The sequence below is a fragment of the Rhea americana genome, unplaced genomic scaffold, assembly GCF_003343005.1.
Source record: "Rhea americana isolate MKP2758 unplaced genomic scaffold, rheAme1 scaffold_136, whole genome shotgun sequence".
In the NCBI taxonomy this organism is placed as follows: domain Eukaryota; kingdom Metazoa; phylum Chordata; class Aves; order Rheiformes; family Rheidae; genus Rhea; species Rhea americana.
In genome coordinates, this window is record NW_028185439.1 from 1,002,742 (window position 1) to 1,023,791 (window position 21,050).

The window sequence follows — 21,050 nt, forward strand, 5'->3', positions numbered from 1 at the left end:
TGGTAGCCGGATACCCTACTCCGTTTCAGAATCATCTATGCTATACAGACCTAGTGCTGGAACTCACCAAGAGTTCCCAAAGCGGCCTCTAGAGAGCTGAGGATATTTTGTAGTTCCAAAGTCAATGTTAATAYCTGTGAAACTTTGGGACAATGCTGCAGCATTTTCCAATCTGATTGGAATCACTGATCAGTCACTGATATGATTATATTAAATGGAAAGTAATAAGAGAACTTGTGTGATGAAAGCAATCCAAATAAATGCTCTGTATAGAATTCCCTGGTATCGCTCATTGACATAAATATCCTCTGATCCATCTGCACTTGCTGGAGACCCACTAAGAGCTCGCGTTGTGGACTTGTCATAAAARTCAAGTCCAGCTGAGAACAACACTCTCTGTCTGCATAGTCTCTACTAAACTGCAGTCCCTCCACTCTGGGATGGCAGCCAGCTCTGCAGGGAATCACTGCAGGTATTGTAAACTGGAATAACTGCCAGGAGGACCAGCTTAGAATCTGAAATGTGAAGCTATAAAATGGACATAAAGTTTCTGTTTCCTGTATTTACTCTTACATTTTGCAATGCACAGTGTAGCATCTCTCTCACAATATTTAATGATTAATCTTTATTGTTTAAGGGAGTCTGAAATAAAAACCCAACAGCATAGAAAGCAGAAAGAAGTGTCACASATYCACACTGAGAAAACTTCTCCCTCAACATGCAGATCCATTTTTCTTTAATAGCAGACATCRGGTGTATTCTCTTAYTTCACTCTTYCAGACAATCTACCTGCTACTGATTTGCTTAACCATTAGGACCCCAAATAAAGCTGTAGCTTACTCCAGGCACTGGTTCACCACACTCCAGGATGTCTTTGATCAATTTACTTCTCTCTGATAATGATGATAACTCATTTTGGAGAAGATCACCACTGGACAGATGAGTAAATCCRTATTTCTTGGCTAGCTGTTCACATTGACTACCTTTGCCAGAGCCAGGGCCACCTTTGTGAGGGAAAAATATCTAGAATTAGAAAAATATAAGGACCTTTTCTCAAATTATAGCAACTGAGAAAATGCAAGGAAAATGGTATGACTGCATATTTCGTATTTTTTTAGCAAAGACACTTTATAGTGGAACAGGTAAYGTACTTCCATTCTGATACACCACACGGCTGAATCAAAAACTATATATAAAAGTCAAAGGTGTTGCACCAGTGTGAAAGCTCTTGCAGAAGAGAATCTGTTCCTAAAACAGAATAACCRTGTAAAGGAAAGAGATTAAACAGCAGATAGCTGGAAAGGGAGCCCATATGTGCATTTTATTTGGTGTACGCTTAGTCTTGATGGTTGCAATGATTACTAGCAAACTAATCCTTACAGCATTCTTGCAAGGGAAGCATTTTGCTCCCATTTTACATTTTTTAGGGAAAGGTACTAACAAAAAGAAAGGGAAAGGTACTAACAAAAAGACTGTGAAAGCTGTATGTGTTACACAGGATGCAAGTGAGAACACAGTAACTAAACCCTTTACTGTGGTAAATATGAGTTACTGCCCTTGGTCCTTTTCCCCTTTGAGCTGGAAAGCCCTCACACATGCCACTACTTCCAAGGTTAACCAACAGTCATGTACTGAAGCTGCTGAATACTTTCAAAGGCTTGATTACACAGATCAATACTGCAGCTGCAGTGAGTTGTTCTKCATGCATACCAGGAGAAAACATAAGAGCATAACCTTGTACTCCATAGGRCAGTGCTTAGCAATGTCTGACTAGCACAGCAAGAAGTTGCAACCACTAGCTGTTGCACATCCTGACTTATATTGACCCAGGAGCTGGAGAGTCACCTCTGAACCAGGGCTCATAGCAAAGCACTGTGAGGCAGCAGGGCAAGATGCAGCTGACATGGTGCTCAGCTGAAGCTATCAGGTGATTTTTCCACTGAATGAAACAGGGACAGCACCTGTGCCTGGCTCTGCTGGGGCAAGCAGCTCTCGGTAGCAGCATGAGCTGTTTGGGTCTCCTGTCCCTCAGGAGACCTGCTTGAGGCGAAGAGCAACTATATATGCTAGTGTTGCATATCTGCCCCCATGAGAAATGGCTTAGGGGAAGCACTTCAAACCTCCCCRTTTCCTTTGCTGCTGCTGTCTAATCCTATCATGCTTCTCTGCCCTTTTCTGGCTCCTGAGGCACCTCAAAATTCTCCCAAAACTCTGTGTCTTTTTGATGCTCCTCTGGTACTAGCCTTTCTGGGCCCTTTGATGGGGCATACTCCCTGCCATGTAGGCACTAGCAATGTCCTATCCCACCTCCTGAGTGGAGATAGGCGCTTTTCTTAGGGCCATGGTTCGGATCCTGATACATAGACATGAACCAGAGCCATCCTTACCCCAAACACTAAATCTTCAAAATGACAAGTGCCAGGCCTGCCCTCCTCTGCTGCTCGCCTGCCTGTGCCACAGTCCCAAGTGATCCCCACCGGCCTTGGAAATAAGGCACGCTGCTGCACTGATAACTAGGTGGCTATAAACCAGGTRCAGGCTGTTCCTGTAAGCTGTGGAAAGCTAATTCTCTTGGATCCTGCTTGTGTGGTGGTGACTTTCAGTGTGGTGGGAGAGGGAGAGGGAGAGGTGAGAGGTGGCAGGTGGCCAGGGCAGGAGGGCTGGGTGGAGGTCTGAAGAGTGTCTACACTGTCTGACTGTTGGGACTGGGGTAATTACAAGTTTTGTAGCAGTCTGTAACATTTTTATATCTTTCATAGATCTATCCAGAAGTCTTGCAGTAGGAGATAATTCTACCTTTGCATGTAGACAGTGCTCAAAAATCCAAAGTTAAATCAAATTATCAACTGTTGAAACTTGCAAGCATGAATATCTAGCTCAACTATATGACTTCAAGATGCTAAAAAATGTGATGCTAAATAACATGATTCTTCTTTCTGTTGTTTATGTTTTTGTGAATGAATATAGCAATAACAGTGAATTTGGTATTATTGCCTTCTGATTTTAAAGTTTAACTCAGTTTAAAGTTGCCTTCAGTTTAAGAAATGGATCGCACCAAGCACCTTCAGAGAAGTTGCAGTGTTGTAGCTGAGAATAAAAGAATGGGTCAATAGGTATGRGCAAAAAAGGAATGTTTTTCTCTTGTATAACCTTGAGTCTTTTATTTCAGATTCACRAAGATAATTATCAATCTATGGTGTGAGAATCACATTTGGGCTACTATTTTAGCCAGAAATATTTCTGTCACTGTTTCATTTTCTTTCTGAAAAAATATGCTTTTGTACGTGGGTTGTATCTTGTTTTGCTATTGCTTTAATAAAAAAAGTCTTTTGTAGAAATAGCCACTGGAAGAAAATAAGTAATAAATAAAAGTAGATATACAGAAATAGATAAACTACCTGTAATGAGCATTAAATATCTGCAATGGCAAGCAATTTAACTTCTAGATACTTTTCTTAAGTTTCTGGATTAATAGATATGTGTGCRTATGTTCTTGTTTATGCACTCTGCCTTCTGGCCTTAAGCATACTGGTAGTGCAGTAATTTCATCCCACCTATTTGTGTATATATAAAATTTTAGAAAAAAAAAACAGCTATAAAGATTCCTTTATTACACTTCTCATATAACTATTTCTCTTTTGAATGTAGAGCCAAAATAGAAATTCCATGGTAGTCCTTCATATATTAAATAAACCTTGATGTCTTCTTAGAAATGATAATACAAGGACAATTTTAGGTTCATTTTAGTGACCAGATAAAATTCAGAAAAATTGGCGTGTCTCTAAAATAACTTAATCTGTTAGTATTTTAAAAGAGAATGCTGAGCCCTTTAAAAAAGAAAAGACAGAATAAAATAGCAGCTATGTGCTGAAAAGCAGTAACGTTTGCCTTGAAACAATTGGCTTTATGGCCATTAATTTTAGCTTAGTATTATTTAATGAGTAGCAAAGCATCCTACAGCTTTGCCAGTTCGTGTGACCTACTTTACAAAATCTTTTGCATTCTCATCAACGAATGAGATTTCAGATCAGACCAAGMAAGAATTGTGAAGAGGTCAAATGCTTCCAGGGAACTCAGCGTTACCAAGGGCTTAACACATACTCAGCACTTATGCCAGTATTAATTTATGTGCTTAGAGTTCAAGTATTAGTTAATGTCTTATCTCCTTCCGAAGGCTAGTATTTAATATGACTGATAAAGAGCTGTCTAGGTGGGAAAGAATGTGAAAGTGCATTTCCTTACTAATTAGATACTTCTTGTTCAGTGAGTATACTCACAGGACTAGAACATAAGCAGCTTTAACTGCAAATTAACCCTGCAGTAGTGAGGCTTATTATTAATTTGTACTGTTGCAAAACTTATATCTCATCATTTTAGAGTGTCTTGTTACTAAATCTATGTACTTTTCTAAAAAAATGAGAAGTAAAAATCTAAATAATTGTGTTAATATTCAGCTGTTTTTCATTATAATAACAAAAGCTTGTACAAAAGTATCTTCAGTGAATGTCATTTTATTATACTGTTCTTTTCAAGTAGAAAAAACTTGAAGCCTTGAAAAAGGTGGTTAAGTTTCCACAATGGGCCAATTGTTAGGAGAAGGAAAATACGCCTCCACTTTTGTTGTGAAGGTATAACATTCTTTGTGAACACTATCATTTTTTTTTTGTGAGCGCTGTCATCTTTACTCTGCCTACATACATTTTTGGAAAAAGCTTSCATGTTAACCAGTGACAGACTGAATTATGGTAACTTGCTATTCAGATTTAATCATATTCTTCTCTGACTTTCATATGTGACAGGAAGATAAAGAAGACCTAGAAAATTCCTAGAGAAATTATGAATCTGTTGCGACCTGTAGGAGAATGTGGAATTAGCATGCGAAGGTGACTCTGTCTCTCCGTGCTGGTTTTTGAGAAGCGAGAGGTTTGAATTGCAGGCCACGTGGCTGGGGTCTGCCAGCTCCACAGGAGCAGACTGCACAGCTCCTTGCTCCRTAGGAAGATGACGGATAAGTAGAACATCAGTGAGTAGTGATAGAGAGGGGTATGAGGCCCTCACTGAGCCAAAAGACAGAATTGTGATGATTGGGGAGGGGGGTGGGAAAGGAAAAAAAAAAAAAAAAAACGAAAGAAAGAAGACCACACTCTTCTTGGGTTTTGGAGGTGCATTTTGTTAATAACAAAACTGTCAATCACTGCTCATTGGGCCTTGTGCAGAGAGTCTGACTACCAGCAGTTCCGGGGTGTCAGCATCCTTGCCTACTGTATTGCACTTAACAATACTAGCGTTTTTAACTTCAAAGCTCATCCATTAATTTATTAAAAAGGTACGGATTCAGAAAGTCAGCACACTGCATCGCTCAGATTACTCTTGAGAAATGGATGTTTTCTATGCTCCTTTGCACTTTACGACACAATTAGTGAGCACRTATCTGGAGCCAGAATACTAGATAGAAAATAAAAATTAACTTGCAGTTTTGCATAYTGATAACTCTGTAGATAAAGTTGGCTTAAAAAGTCTGTGCACTCCGTTAGCACAGGCACCCCTTTAGGATGATTTAGCTGCCTGCGAAACTGCTTAAGGAGAACTTTTGATAAACAACTCTTTGACAGCAAGGCTGACTTAGGTAGTCATCTTCCTCCATTTAATTATTCATTGCACAAATCCCTCACAGAGGGCAGTTCAAGTGGAGAAAATGAGAGGTCTCAGTGGACAGGGAGAAATTACAACTGCCCAAGCAGCACTTCTGAACGTTTCACTGCAGCTTGCATTAAATCAATGAAATATCTGAGTTTAAGAAATCAAWTTTCTTAGCCTCTTGCTCTCCCTCCGTGACTGAAACCCTACCAAACTACAAAAAGACTAGAAGTTTGTGCATTTGATTCAAATGTTCTGGTCTGGCTTAGAGCACAACATCACAAACAGATGAATTAATGATGTTARAAGCAGCTGGGACGGCTGCAGGGACAGGAGAAGGGACAGGAACAAGCACTAGTGAGTGGCAGGGGTGAGCAGTACATGCACTGGCTTTGCTGCCCAAATTATTAGCAGATCTGTCACACAGGCAGACTGAGATGTCTCTATTTTTAAACATGCCAAATTTTATGAGCTTATCATACAAATATAGTAAAGATTTATATAAACTGTCAACAGTGGGATTTACAAAGCAGTCCCACCACTCATTTTTAAATGTTTCAATTTCTAGACCTTGTGTTTTAATTCACATCATCCTTGTATTATGGAAAAGTGCTTGCAGGTTAAACCTAACTAGACAATGAAGTCTCAGAAGTCAGGACTTAAAAATAACTCCTTTTCCTTTTGGTCAAACCAGTCTCATGATTTTGAAGGACTTCTAAAGGATCAGTTTGGTGATTTTTACCAACACTACTGGGATTATTTATAAGAGTAAAAAATAAGCCTTACTTTCAGAACTTGCCATTTCAGCCTCAATTATCAACAGCACATCACCTGTTGTTCAGGTACGATTTTAGTCTATGAGTGAAACTATTTGGGAATGTTGCTGCTACTTAAAACAGGTTGGTTTGTCTTTTTGTTTTGTTTTGTTTTGTTTTTTGTTTTTTTTTCCCCTGAAAGATTATTTTAACCAGAAAACAACCTGAAGCATGTGTGGAAAAGACACCAGATGTCCTGGGGCATCTGTCTGCAGCATCACTGAGGTTTTCTTCCTTCTTGGAGAAAACAAGTTGGAGTTATCTTCATGGAAAGTCAGAGAAACCAACTATTATCAGTTTCCATAGTTAGCATTTGGATTGATTTGAGTATTGATTACCCAGTGCTGTTCATCCTGTTTCTATCTGACTGTAGAAGGAGCTGTAACGCAGAATTATAAAATAGTTTAGCTTGTAAGGTACCTCATCTGGTCCAACTCTCTACTTACAGCAGTGTTAACTTCAATGTTAAATCAGGTTGCAGAAGGTCTGACATTTCTTGGATAAATAAAGCCCTACTGTTGTGTGCAGAAGGGACTAATGTATGCAGTTGATGTTCTACCTGCAAGTGTAAGTGGGGATAACATCTTCATAGTGTCAGTTGGCAAGCTGGTCCTATTTACACTTGGACTTAAACAGTCATCAGCTTTGGCTCATYAGCAAAAATATTTAAAGGGTTCTGCAGAGGAAACTGGTTACACTGGCTATTTTTTAAACACTAAAGAGTAAGTGGAGAAGTCTACCTGGGAGCCAAAGTGCAGTAATATGGCTGGAAACATTCTCAGCCTCAACTAAAGCCAAATGTAGCACTAATTTATGAAATACCAGTAGAGGATGGGGTGTAGAGTGCCCACCAATAACGTTATGTAGGCCAGTTTTCTGGATGTGATATAGAATAGCACATCAGTTAAGTCTGATTAAAATCATACATCGTTTTCATTGTTCAGTATGGTTAAGACCTTACTTACCAAGCTGCTTTGATGAAAAGGAGTCAATTTTAGTGACTGGCAGTAATTACAGAAGTTTAAAATATTACAATATCCCCCCAAACTTATCTCTGCCTGTGTCTAATTTTATAATCTTCTCTCGAATTTGACATTCCAAATCAAAAAAACTYATACTTATTTTCGCTTCTTACGCCRCCCTGCTGCTCTCTGTCTTATATTTGACTTGCTCTTTCTGTATCTCTGCTTTCTTGTCTGGATAAAATGTTTATGTTGTTGCTTAATTAATCCAACTTGACTGTTATTACATATTCATGTAAATCTTTGCTAATTAGGTTGKTTTTTTTCTCTAATGTAAATCTTTGCTAATTAGGTTGGTTTTTTTCTTTTCCTTTCTAAAGAAGTTTCAAGGGAAATTAGCAGGGGAGGGAGCTGCTTACTTTTTCCTCCCCTTTTGTTGTAAACACTATCTCAATTTGTCAGCTACAGCAGATGGTGTATTTATTTCAGTTATTTTGTAAACTATTTCTTCAAATGCGCATCTTCAGACGTCTGGTTTCCAAAACCTCTTTACAAGCATCTTATTTTTTTCTTCGTGAATACATTTGTGTCAGGAGTAAACATATTCTTTATTGCACTTGAGATAGAGAAAGCTTTTCCTGTTCAAGTACCTACAGAGAGCATGCGCTAACCCACCTTCTCTGCCTTGGGTTTAGTCATAGGTACGAAAGGCTGAACAGTTCTAGCCTTGGCCCCTTTTTCTCACCTGTCCGCTGAGATGGAGCACTTGTCTATCATAAATTTGAGATGCTTTTTTTTTGTTGTTGTTGTTTTTTGAGCTTCCATTGTCTTGGACAACTTTAAGAAGGAGCAGAAGAAAAGTTTCTTTTGCCCTTGCACAATTTGCAATGATCAGACTTCATCTCATGACTGATTATGAAAAACTACTGTCTCAGCAAATGGTATGTGTCTGGCTAGCATGTATGCTGTTAAACCTAGAGTACACAAGGATCCAAAACTGATTCAGGCAGAATTAGCTGCCTGAAAAGGCAGTAAGGAAAAAAAGCTTATGGCCACTGAAACATAAAACCACCAAGAAATCTGTCCCTGCAGAATACCATTTACTTCATTATCGAGATCTAGTGAAATCAAGATTTCTCAGCCAGATGAGCAACTGTGGAGATCTCCCATCTCTTGGTCAAATCAAAAAAGCAAAATCCAGAAAAATGTACCCTTGCTCTGCACACCTGACTCAGAGGTGGGTTTTGTTTTGTTTGTTTGAGGAAAAAATATTGTTGACAAGAAACCCATGTTTGCAGAATTTCGACTTGATCAAACTTTCCATTGACACTTTTTCTGTGTTCCATGAAAACTTTTTTTTTTTGATTAAGTGGAATTTTCCTATGCTCCTATAAAGCATTTAATAGAAAGTCTGAATGGATTTAATAGCACAAATACATTCAGAAGAGGTGAGTATTGAGTATTAAAATAGAAGATGACTATTGGATAGTCTAAAAAATTTGATACATGAACATTAAAATCCACTCCTTAAAAATGAAGAAACACTAAATGGTGAAAAATGTCATAGTATGGACAATTTAAGAGGCAAAGTTCCTTGAGCATCTTTACACTTTTTTAAAATCCAGTTATTTGTAGAAACCCAGTAAGAAATGTGAGGCAGAGGGAATGAAAATTTGTCATTGCAACAAGCAGCAGTAAGATCTACTCCAGTAAATATGGAATTACAGTTGTTTAGAGATTGAGAATTATTACATGTTTTCCCTTTAAGAGAAGTCTCCAGGTGAACTGTTCAGAAATCCAATTTACTTTTTCAAATCTATCACAGACAATATAGGTCCTCAGTAAATTGAGTGTACTTGTATTTGGTATAAGGCAGGATGAACTTGAAGTACAGCACATAAACATACTATTTCTTGGTACATTTTTTGATGTTCTTGAACTCTGAATAAAACTTGTATTCATTTATGACTAATTTCAGAAGTCACAATTTCTATTAGGAGGAGAATGCACAAAATAATGTATGTATATATGTTTGTGTCTCTATTGTTAGGCCCTAGGAAATTTACTGCTCTTGCTCTATATTGTAAAGTCATTCAGAAAAACTCTTGATATAAAAGCATATTAAATAACATATGGATTTTCAGTTGGAGCAGCTGTATCAAGATTCCAACTTACCAACTACAAAAATGATGTTTGATTTCCTCAGATCTTCTGCAAAATCTAAAATGAAAATAAAAATCTTTTAGCTAGCAACAGCTATTCATTTTAATCTTATCTACCTTTCACACTATGTTGAATAATATTCCTGCAAGTTCATCTGTGTGGGTTTTTTTCCTTTTGTTTTTTAAACTAGATTTATATTCTGCTAATGCTCTGCATTTCAAAACGAATTGTTATCCACAAGCTTATTTCTGTTGCAGCTTTGTAGCTGTCACTGTAAATGTGATAAAAATATTTTACTTGAAAGTTAGACCTTGCATTTGCACATCAGCTTAAAAAAAATAAATCAATAAAAAGAGAAGCAGATGCATCTTGATGTAATAACATGTCTCCTGAGCTATTATATTTTTCTCTGAATAGATGACTGGATTAAAATAGATACAGAAGTGTGATCACATTCCATTAAAATTTTATGGTCAGTGTACTACATATGAGATGATGTTTTAAATTCACCTGAGTCTTAATTTCAGCTATACTGTACCTCAATTGAAATCTGGGTATTACTGTCATTTTAGCACCAAAACTACCATGCTCTGTTTTTTCCTGAAATTATATTGAAAAAGAGGAAAAAATCTTCTAGTCTGAGTTCCAGTCATTGTCCCGATTATGTTATACCAATATAGAAGGGTATCTTGCAATGTCTGACCTTGGCTTGCATTTTATTATGGCTTTGACTTAACCACTTACAACAGACACTCATTAACTACATATAATTTTATTATTATTATTATTATGTGGTACATAGAAGCATCTACAAATTTCACTATATAATATTATTAGGTGTAAAAGCTGTTCACTAATCCTTAAATTTCTCGTAGAATCTTAGCAGCTCATTCTTTCACAAGCTTTTCATAATTACTAATTTCTGAAAACATCTATCAGATTTAATGCCAGTTAAKAATGACATTTTCTAATAATTTTGTATCCATGGCCCAAAAAGTATAGAAATATCCCTTTATACGCCTTAATGTATGTTCAGAGAATTCATATGATAAAATATAGTTTGACTCAACCTTTGCATTATGGATAATCTGCATTCAGTTTACCTTCTACATGTAACTACTTACATGTAAGTGGAATCAAAGGTTTCAAAATCAAAATGTAAGTTTATACCAAAAATGAAACTTACCTCCTGTGCTCTCATAACAAGAAAAACTTGACTGSTCTTCCTCCTGTTAATTAAGGAATTGATAAATTGATTTATTTTTGCATAGTTTGCATTTCTTCTTCTATCTGTTTATTTGTACGTCTTAGTATCTTCTGCATCTTCTAACCTCTCAACTTTAATATATCTTGAGATATAGTTAACAATGTCACAGGAACACTGCTAATATTGTTTCACTCTGTGGAACATAAGAATGGAGAACCCAAAATAATATGAGATGATTAACTAGGCCATGCTATTACTGTGAGGAACAGCTTTGTCTGTCTTAGTTTCCAGCCATACAGTACTAGTGTATTATATAGGCAATAAGTGTGCATATTGAATTGCTTCCAAAGAAAATGTGGAATGATAAACTGTTAATACTGTGATAATTTAATCACAGTAAATTATAGTAGTGAACTACAACTGAAAGATGAAATTAATCTTTGGTTAAGTCAATCTGAACTTGTTGAGCTTTAGAATGCAATGCAAGCTACAACTTGTTATGAAGGCTGCTGAGTTTCTAAGAGTGGTCACTCCAGGGAAGGGGGYGCTTGACTTGTTGGGTTTTTTGGTTTGGTTTGGTTTTTTTCCTCTGATGCTTGGCCATTTAGAATCATTTTGTCGTGTACTRTATAGTATTACAAACTAAGAATTATGAATACTGGTCAGCAAGAGGGTCAAGTAGTAAGTCTCTGCTGTTTTATACATATGCTGGACATGGTCCAAGTTGCAAAATATCCAGACCATCAGTGCTTTAACGTATTCTATAAAATGTTGATAATAGCATTGAGAGTAACCCGTGTACATTATATGACTGCACAGTATCAGTACATTAAATTAGTGCTCCTAAAATAAGATACTAGCATATGGCTATCAAACTCTAGTTCTTCGGAGTTCTGTTTCAGTATGCTGTCAGGAATAGTCATGGTTAGAAATGTGTATTGCTACATGAATAGATTAAGTGAAATGAACAGGAGCAGTGAATAGAATGGGTGAACTACTGGCCACTTGAATTCGTAAGGCTCTTGCTCTACACCTGCAGGTTTCTCATTATGTTCCCATTATCACTGAAATACCAGTAATCTTGATTAGAGACTGAAGTACCATTATACTGATTAGATAGAATACTTTCATTTTTTTTGATTCATAGTAATTCTCAACCTATTATACTGTAGTAGTAGGACAGCCATCTTAAAAAAAAAAAAAAAAAAGTTTGCAGGAAAGTATTTCAGGATAAGTTATTTGAAAATCAGAGATTAATTTCTTCCCTACTACTGAAGTGACTTTTTTTTAATCCTGCATGTGTGAGCCCATGTATGTGTTCTTTTTTTTTTTCCTGATGCCATAATATAATTAACCTTTTGACTCTGCAAAAGACGTGTTATATGTTAAAGGTCTGATTTTTAGGTTCTGTTTCCTATTATACCTTTGAAGGTTTACAAATGCAAATCACTTTAGGCACAAAATGTAAGGTAATGTTTCTTTCAAAAATCACGGTCACATTCACAAATTTACATTACGTTCAGACAAAAGCAGCATTACTTCTACGCTTTCAACTAATGCTCTTTGTTATCCCCTATAATTGAAGAATAAAATTGCATCAGTAACCCTGGTGGGCTGCTCAGAGCAGCAAGTGATAATAAAGGGAAGTTTAAACCAGGAGCAGCTRTAACTTTTTAGAGCTGAAGCACGAAAAAACTAGAGGCAGAAGTAAAGCTAAATAAGCTATTGGTATTTTTTATTTGACAAGCCATAGCCAGGTTCATATAAGGATGAAGTGTTATAAAAAGCCATTAGAGTGAATTCTACTAATTACAACCCTAAAGCAGATAAACAGCAAACGTTACAGTGACATTGGCCAAAATCCAGAACATCCAAATATGTTATTTAATTTATATGTACTCATTTTTCAGGTGCAGAAATATTCTTTCAAATAATTAATTTTTTTTACAATTTTAAAAATGTTTCATCATTTTAGAAAGCACTTCAGAATGTAGCTTTATATTAATGGCGCTACTGTCCAACTGATTGTATATGCTGAAATAAGCTTTCTCATGTATCAGAGAATTTAAGTCATTCTACAAAACTTTTATTAATACAGAATTGAACAGCACTCAGCTACAAGAAAAGATGTCCTGAAACCCTGGATTCTAAGGAAGCTGTGAGAAGAGTCAGGAGGAGTAAATTAGAAAACTGGGACTACAATGAATCTGGTCTTGGTGTTAAGGTATTCCTGGTTTTCACTATTCTGTATTTAAACTGTACTAAGAACCGTTTCTCTTCATCCCTTTCCTCCTGTCTCCCCAGCAGGGTAGAGGCAGCTTCTCTGCTGATCTGGCTGAAGAGCTGGACAGTGAGGTGAGGACAATATCAGCTCTTAAGAAAGATGGGTAATCTGTATTTCTTCTGTCTTTGAGGCTAAGTAACAGACCTACAAATATTGTCTGGAAACATATCAACTAGCAGGGCATAGCTGACCACGTAACCAACTAATCAATCAACCAATCTAAACAATACACAAAAATGATGCAGTAAGAGATTCTTTACAGCTGCCATCACAGTTGGAAAATACAGACTAACTACTACTTCTTGTCATCTAACTCATTATTAGTAAATAACTGATTAGTAGTAGGTACTTTCCAGATTAATGAGTTTAACTTACTACCTTCATGAGATAAACTGACAGTAAGTCACAGCATATCATAAGGAAATGATTAAAAAAATTCTTAAGATCTTTGTGATTTATGCCAACAATGAACTGAGAGAAGTCATACCAGTTTAAAGAAAGCAGGAAAATACAACAAATTTTTACCTAACAGAGGGGACATCTTCATTAGGATTTAACTACCAGAGTTGTGTGGATGTACGTTGCCTGAGGATAACTCTTCTATTATCCATTTACGTTCTCTGTCGCTTTTTTTTTTAATGTAACAAAAACTCTCTCTCTTGCATAGCAGCACTAGCTTGTTGTTTGTTGCTTAAATAGTTTAACCATTAAAATAATGGTTAAAAGTACATTTTTATTCAGATTTTCAACAGATATAACAGGGTTTCTCATAAAAATTTACTGAAGAGAATATATGATCATGGATTAAGGATAAAAGTGTTATGTACTGACAGTAGGCTAAGAAACAAAATTATGATGAAATATTCAGTTATCAACAGAACAAAGTGAGATAGTGAATTTTGTAGAAAAGGTTGCAAGTAGTGCAGCAAAAAAGTGGACAAAAGATGTTTTGATTAGTTAAGGCTAAGAGGAGAGGATTATGAGGAACTTCAGAGACACTTAACCAAGCTAACTAAAGGGACAATACAATGGTTTAGAAAGCTTTATGCCAACAAAAGTAATAAACTCTCAAGGGGAAGAAAGCACTTAAYAGCTGATTTAGAACACTAACAACTGCATCAGCTTGGAAAAAAAAAAAGAAAAGAAAAAGAAAAACATCTCCAAGAGAACCAGTTCCATGTGCATGCACATACTAAATACATCAGATGTATAAGAAAGTGCACTGCTACTTGCTGCTAGAAATGCTTTTAAGAATTAGTGGTGTGGTCTCATGTGTGGCTTGGCCAGTCCTTTCTCTAAATACCATTATGTCCAAAGTATATTTTTTTAAGAAGTGAGTCTGATTAATTAGGGAGTGAAAAAATTGCATATGAAGTATCTTGAAACATGCAAAAGATGTGTGTTTATACAATTATGGTAATATGAATGAAGTGACACATCATTACAGAGGAATTACTGTTCCATTCAGAGTTAATTAACAGAATAACGTTCAATGAAATAAAGATGTAGATTTTTCAAAATCTCAGAGAGGAATATATATTAATTCTAGAAAGAATTCAGCCGTGAATTAATGGGTAAAGAAAATCACTGAGGCCAAAAATATATTGTGACTGAGAAGAGGGACTAGGCATTTCTATATACAACCAGATCATCAAGTGCTAATCATTGCTGATGGCAAATATCAGAAGGAATATTCTATCTTGTGCACCAGTAAGTAAACTAATCTGTAGTTATTACAGAGCTGGATAATATTGAATTTAAGTGATTTCAAATTTGGCTTCTTTTCACTACTACTTTTGAGAACTAAAAATAGTGGCAGGTCATTGGAAAAGGTAGATATGGCTCTCAACGCAATTTGCATGTTATTAGTTAATTATTTTCTCCAAATATAACTATCATACTGAGCAATGCTGGCAGTTCTGTGAACAAATCACAAATATTTCAAGAGAAGAAGCAAATAAGGCCAAAAACATCTCTGGCAGTTATGAGCTTCAGTATGCCTAGGGTTTAACGGAAAAAATTTTATTATACGAAAGTTACTTATGCCATCGAATGCACAAGATTTTATTATAAAGAGCCACAAATAAGACTCAGAACTGAGTGAAATCATTTTTAAATTGCTGAGTTCAAGTAGGATCTAAATCAACAGGTAAGAAAGTCTTGTTTCATAATTTGTTTTACTTTTCACTTGCTCTTTTTTTTTTAGTTTTCTTCCTTAATGAAAAGGAAGGCCAACATTGTCCGTATTATTTTGTCACACTTACGGTGAGCCTATTATGCTTTTACTGGAAATATTCTCCCTATATAAATCTCTATTTAGTATAATCTCTTTTTTCAAAATGTGAACTTTATATGTTAGGTTTGTAAAAGGAAGATGAATCACTTCTTGTTTACCAGATTATTAATTATTCTTTCATGTTTTGTGTCAAGGAACATTTTGATAGAAATTGGAATTCAGTTAAAATGTTCAAAAACATCACTTAAAAACAATTTATTTAAATTCTACATCTACGGTAACATTTAATATTTAAGGGGGAAAAAAAAGTACATCATCTTTTCAGGAATACTCTTCTATAAGTTTGACTTTGACAATTTTCAGTTTGTAAAAGGGAGATAAAATATATTTAACTATGTTTGTGAAGTCCCTGAAGGGGGAAAAAAAAAGGAAAGAAAAAAAAAAATCATTCAGTGCTTCTGCAATACATCAATGCACCTTAATCTAATTAAAATCTGTAGCAGACCAGAGAATAAAAGTGAATACGTTCTGCTTCTGTATTCTACTGTTTATTTCTCTTGTTTTAGAAAACCCTATCTCCTTCCCCTCGCCCCCTTATTCCTTTTCTCTGTATTCTCTGCAGACTGAATTCCTTACCAGAGGACTGAATGAGACTGAACTGAAAATGCAGCATGATTGTTGCCTAGAATTATGCTCAATTTTCAAGATTGAATTTGAGAATGTAAATATTCAAAGGAATGTCAGATACAAATTATTTAATCGAAGACTAAATGTTTCTCTGCCAAAAAAATCTTCTGAAAATTTAACTTAAACATTAAGTAAAAAAAAAAAAAAAAGAGCAACACATACTAGTGTAACTTTAATATAGAATGACTTAACGTAGACAGTAGAATGGTAGAATGTATGGGAAAAAATGACTATGCAGTTTTATCATAGCCATCTCATCAGCATTTCTTTGATGTAGATGCAGGTATATAATCATTGCTTTCTCAGGATGCTGTAATAGTATATTTATCTCTTTCCCATTGTTAGGTATGTAAAACACTTGTAACATTTTATTTCTACAAAGAACACTATACTTCCACATGAATCTTCCCTGCTCTTCTTTTGGGAAGAGACAATGGTATTATTTCCGTTTTATCACAGAGAGAAGGTGATTTCTTCAAGATGAGAAACTTGTTCATCTGAACATGTCTGTTAAGTATCACCTAGATGCACAACTCGTCTGCTTCAGCATAGTCCATCTGTCATAGTCTGTGTGGTTTTAGAGTTTGACATCTCACCCTCAGTCCCAGCCTTTGGGAGTTACTGAGCACTGGAGCAGGTTGCCCAGGGGGTTTGTGGAGTCTCCATCCCTGGAGATGTTTAAAAATCCTGCCTGGATGTGATCCTGTGCAACGTRCTCTAGATAACCTTACTTGAGCAGGGGGTTGGACTAGATAATCTCCAGAGGTTCCTTCTAACCTCAATGATTCTGTGATTCTGTGACATGTGTTTGCAACTGGATACTAGCACTTTTAGGATAGTCTTTTGGATTAGATTTATATAGCCCCTAAATTTAAAAACTTAGTATCACCAAGTTGTGTTCTTGCACATGCAGTATGTCTGTGATCAACCTGTGAAATGTAAAGACCACGAGCAAGCGATAACCAGGCCAAGTTAAATATTAGAATGAACATATTGTGGCTAGTCAAAGCTTAGCTGTGGAATTTCAGTCTTATAAATTCCCATTTTCCTCTCTATAAGAGCAAATGTTTGGTTTTGATGAGATACATTATGTTAGTTGCAGGTTTTATGTAGGGGCAATGGTCCCCGGGAAAGGATTTTATGAACCATACAGTTGCTTGCCATTAAATTTGATCTATGATTCAAATCACTTTTTGAGGCTGAGCTGCTTTCTGCAAGCTGAACATTGAAGTATGCAATGGTTGCTCTGCTCTGGTCCAGAACTAATGAACATGTGTAAATAAGATAAGGTATTGTGAATGAACGAACACATTTAGACAAAGGCTTTTCTTTCCCCAAAAAGCGTATCTTACACAGTTCATACCGCTCAGCAGAACGGAGATATTGGTGTCAAAACGGACTAACAGTAAGACCAGAATGGGGTAACACTATTTATGGTGATTGTTTAGTGCAAAGAGTGCACAGAATCTGAGAGTGCAGATAATATTTAAAAATTTAGCTTTGTAATTGCATTTACAAAACACTAACACAGATTATTAGATGCCTATGATTCCCTTTTACTGCAGCTTCTAGACCAAAGACAAGATTTTATTTTTCTTTCAAATTCTTTTTTTTTTTTTTCAAATTAAATCTTATTATCAGTTCTCAAAAGAGAACAAATTAACGGACAGAACAACTTGGCCTGGTTATCGCTTACTTGCGGTCCTCACATTTCACAGGCTGATTGCAGACATACTGCATGTGCAATACAGAGAAGGAAATTAAGTTGTTTTTAACAAATATAAACAAAGATCATGTATATCAGACTCGTAAGGATATACAAGGGTTGTKTTTTTTTGAGATTTTTCTATTTTTGTCTATTGATAGTATAAAGGAGTACATATCACTAATTTAGAGGAGGAAAATTACAATCTCTCCTTGCTGTAGTGTAAGGGGTTAGAAAAAGCTAACTTCTGTAGCTTTTTACGATGAAAAAATACACACGTGATCACTAAGCAACAGATCAAAGCAAATCTTATTTATATTCATATTGATTTGAAGAAATTATCAAACTGGAAAAAATTTAAAGAAATTAACTTTTAAGGACAATCTTACTAATCAAGAGATGCCACAAGAATACCATTGTCAGCAAGGTAGTGGCTTTTCGAGTGACCAGAGCAGCCCAGTAGTGTTCTGGTAAATCAGACACTTCATTTGCAATTTGTATATTGGATTAAAAGGCTGGACTAGAGAGACCAATATTACATCTGATTTGAAGAACTGGTGTGTATGGTGTGTGTGGATTTCTTTTCTTCTTCTTCTTCTTCTTCTTTTTTTTTTAATATTGTCGTAGTTCAAAGACATTCTAGCCCTGAATAATATTTTGGACTCACTGCATGGCAGCCTAAATGCCTCCGAGAGAAACTTGAATAAATAATCTAATCCATATTTTCCATGCATAGTTATTACCTATTGTTCATTTTCAAATACTTTGTCATGTACAGTTCTGAGCTACTTATCAATAATCTATTGTTATAAAGTGTACCCAGTGCMTACAAGATTCTCCACAGAAGTTGTCATTATTTTTTTTCATTTAGTATTCCTCTTTTCTGTAAATCTCCACTACTGCTTAAATGACTCTTCTCTGTGTAGTATTTACTCTGTGCGATATAAATTCTCCCAGGGGGCTTCATGTTACATTAAGCCACTGCAGCAGAMAAAAGTGCAGCAGGGAACCTTACAGTGCATTTCAACTGCAAATTTAAAGTGCTGCTTAGCTCCTGTTTTCAGATCATTAATGACAATTATAATGAAGGCATCCCTCAAACCATACACCACTGGCACTAGGCCTGCCCTAAACCATTACATTGATTTCTAAAGGCTGGAGTTCTGTTCCTTTTTTGCTTTAGATGGAAAATGCTTTTCTGCAGGCCAGTCTCAATTAAATTTCCAGTAAGACTGTGATGCAAAGATATAAATGCTCTAATAAGATTCAACTATARTGGAACTCAGTAATTCCACCTTTTGGAATTCTTTCCCCTCTACGTGGCCCTGATGAGGCTGCATTCTGGGCTCTCCAGGACAAGAGAGACAGGGAACTACTGGAAAGAGCCCAGTGGAGGGCTACAAAGATGGTTAGGGAGCTAGAGTATTCCTCTTATGAGGAAAGACTACAAGAGCTGGGACTGCTCAGCCTAGAAAACAGAAGACAGAGAGGCAATCTTATCAATGTCTACAAATATCTTAAGGGAGGGTTTCAGGAGGATGAGGCCAGACTCTTTTCAGTGGTGCCCAATGACAGGACAAGAGGCAACGGGCACAAACTGGAATACCCGAACTTCCATCTGAATATGAGGAAAAACCTCTTCACTGTGAGAGTGACAGAGCACTGGAACAGGCTGCCCACAGAGGTTGTGGAGTCTCCATCCTTGGAGACATTCAAAAGCTATCTGGACACAATTCTGGACAACGTGCTGTAGGTGACCCTGCTTGAACAGGGGGGTTGGACTAGATGATCTCCAGAGGTCCCTTCCAACCTCAACCATTCTGTGACTGTGTGGAAGAACTGAAAGTTCAAGAAGTGCTTTCTCATATCAAACACTAATATGAACTATGATTAGCCTGCAAATTACGAGTGACAGGGTTTAGTGTTATTTTTAAATGCAGGAAAACATGAAAAGACTTTATGCAGGGAAAAGTCTTATTTTACTGTAACAACGCAGAAGGACTACAGCACAGGGGGAATGTGAAGACACTAAATTCTGAGGCCAGGTTGATAATTAAGGGAAGAAGGAAAAAATGAATATCAACAAAAAATAAAAGAGAGAGAATGGGAAATCTAAGACAGAACACAAATGTTCAGTAGAAATGGAAAAGTGAAAAGTTCTTGAAAGTGAGCAAGAGGTGGAACTGGTTCCTGGTTGCAGACTTGTACATAATTCTCTTTAGCCTAAAGGAGGCTAAGGCCCACTAAGAACTATATAAAGGTAAAGAAGGAGATTCAACTTGGATGTGTAAGACTAATTATCAATTCTGCAGATACATCTAACATAAACAATTTTTTAAGATTCTGCATTTGATTAAAGTATTAAATATGGAGCCTTTCTCACATAGCATCATGGTCTAGGGTTTTCAAGCCTAGTGTCGAACTCCAAATTACTGTGAGTTCATTTTAAAAAACCTCGCATTGATTCAGACAGTCCACTTCATAACGTTACATACTCACATTGTACATTTTCACACTGAAGTAGAACAGAACAGTTCTAAGAGACCTAAAAATAATGATCCACTTCGAAAAGCAGAACTTTAAGGCTGTGAAGCAAACCCACAAAGGTCAGGAATTCAAAGTGGATGTAAGATTACAAACACTAAAGAAGTCAAGGGCAGAATATATCTTTCACATGTAACCTGGGCTTTCTAAGGACACTTACTTTTCTTTAAGATGCAAGTATTCTTTTGTTTTATTTCATTCTTTAAGTATTTGTCCTCTATTAAGTATGTCTTCAACCGGCACTATGCCCAGAAGTGTATCTTCTATCACTTACTCCACTTCCAAGCTCTTTTTAATCCTAAACTAGTGTAACCCAGGGTATTGCAGCATTTGTCCAAGATTTTATACAGTAATTTTTGATATAAGCCTCTATTCTTTAAATTATCAAGCATATTTTAGCATTGCAAGTGAAAGAAAGCAAAAGAGGTTTGGTTTCAGGATGGCTTTGCAAAAATGAGTAGGTGCTGTTTCCTTGTGTGGCAGATTATCAGGTCTTGAGTAAGGGATGCTGGAATTGCTATGACCTGATTGCGTTCACCGCTTGCGAAAGGCAGACACATATCTGTTAACACACATGACTGCAGCAGGGAGAAAGAGGGAGTAAACGCAGATCCAAAAGAGGTACCTAATGAGAGCAGACCTTTTGAAATATGTAAGTAGAGCATTGCCTGAAAGATCCTGGCACATAGGAGGATGAGAATAGGGTGCTGTAAAATGAGGCCAGCATGTGGCCTCAGATCCTATGATTTGCTGCCATTAAAATACAAATTGATAGTGCTGCTCAAAGTTTAATACTCAAAGACTTTGTCA

At 36.4% G+C, this 21,050-nt stretch overlaps 1 protein-coding gene across 1 annotated transcript in view; it reads right to left on the reverse strand.

Moving 5' to 3' along the window:
* Window positions 1-21,050, reverse strand: part of AK5 (adenylate kinase 5) — a 95,641-nt gene that overhangs the window by 14,872 nt on the left and 59,719 nt on the right. Inside the window, exons 8-10 of the mRNA XM_085298182.1 lie at window positions 10,764-10,806; window positions 9,590-9,634; window positions 841-1,004 (exon numbers count right to left, since the gene is read on the reverse strand). Of these exons, the coding sequence (XP_085154308.1) occupies window positions 841-1,004; window positions 9,590-9,634; window positions 10,764-10,806 (252 nt within the window). The remainder of the gene's footprint in view (window positions 1-840; window positions 1,005-9,589; window positions 9,635-10,763; window positions 10,807-21,050) is intronic.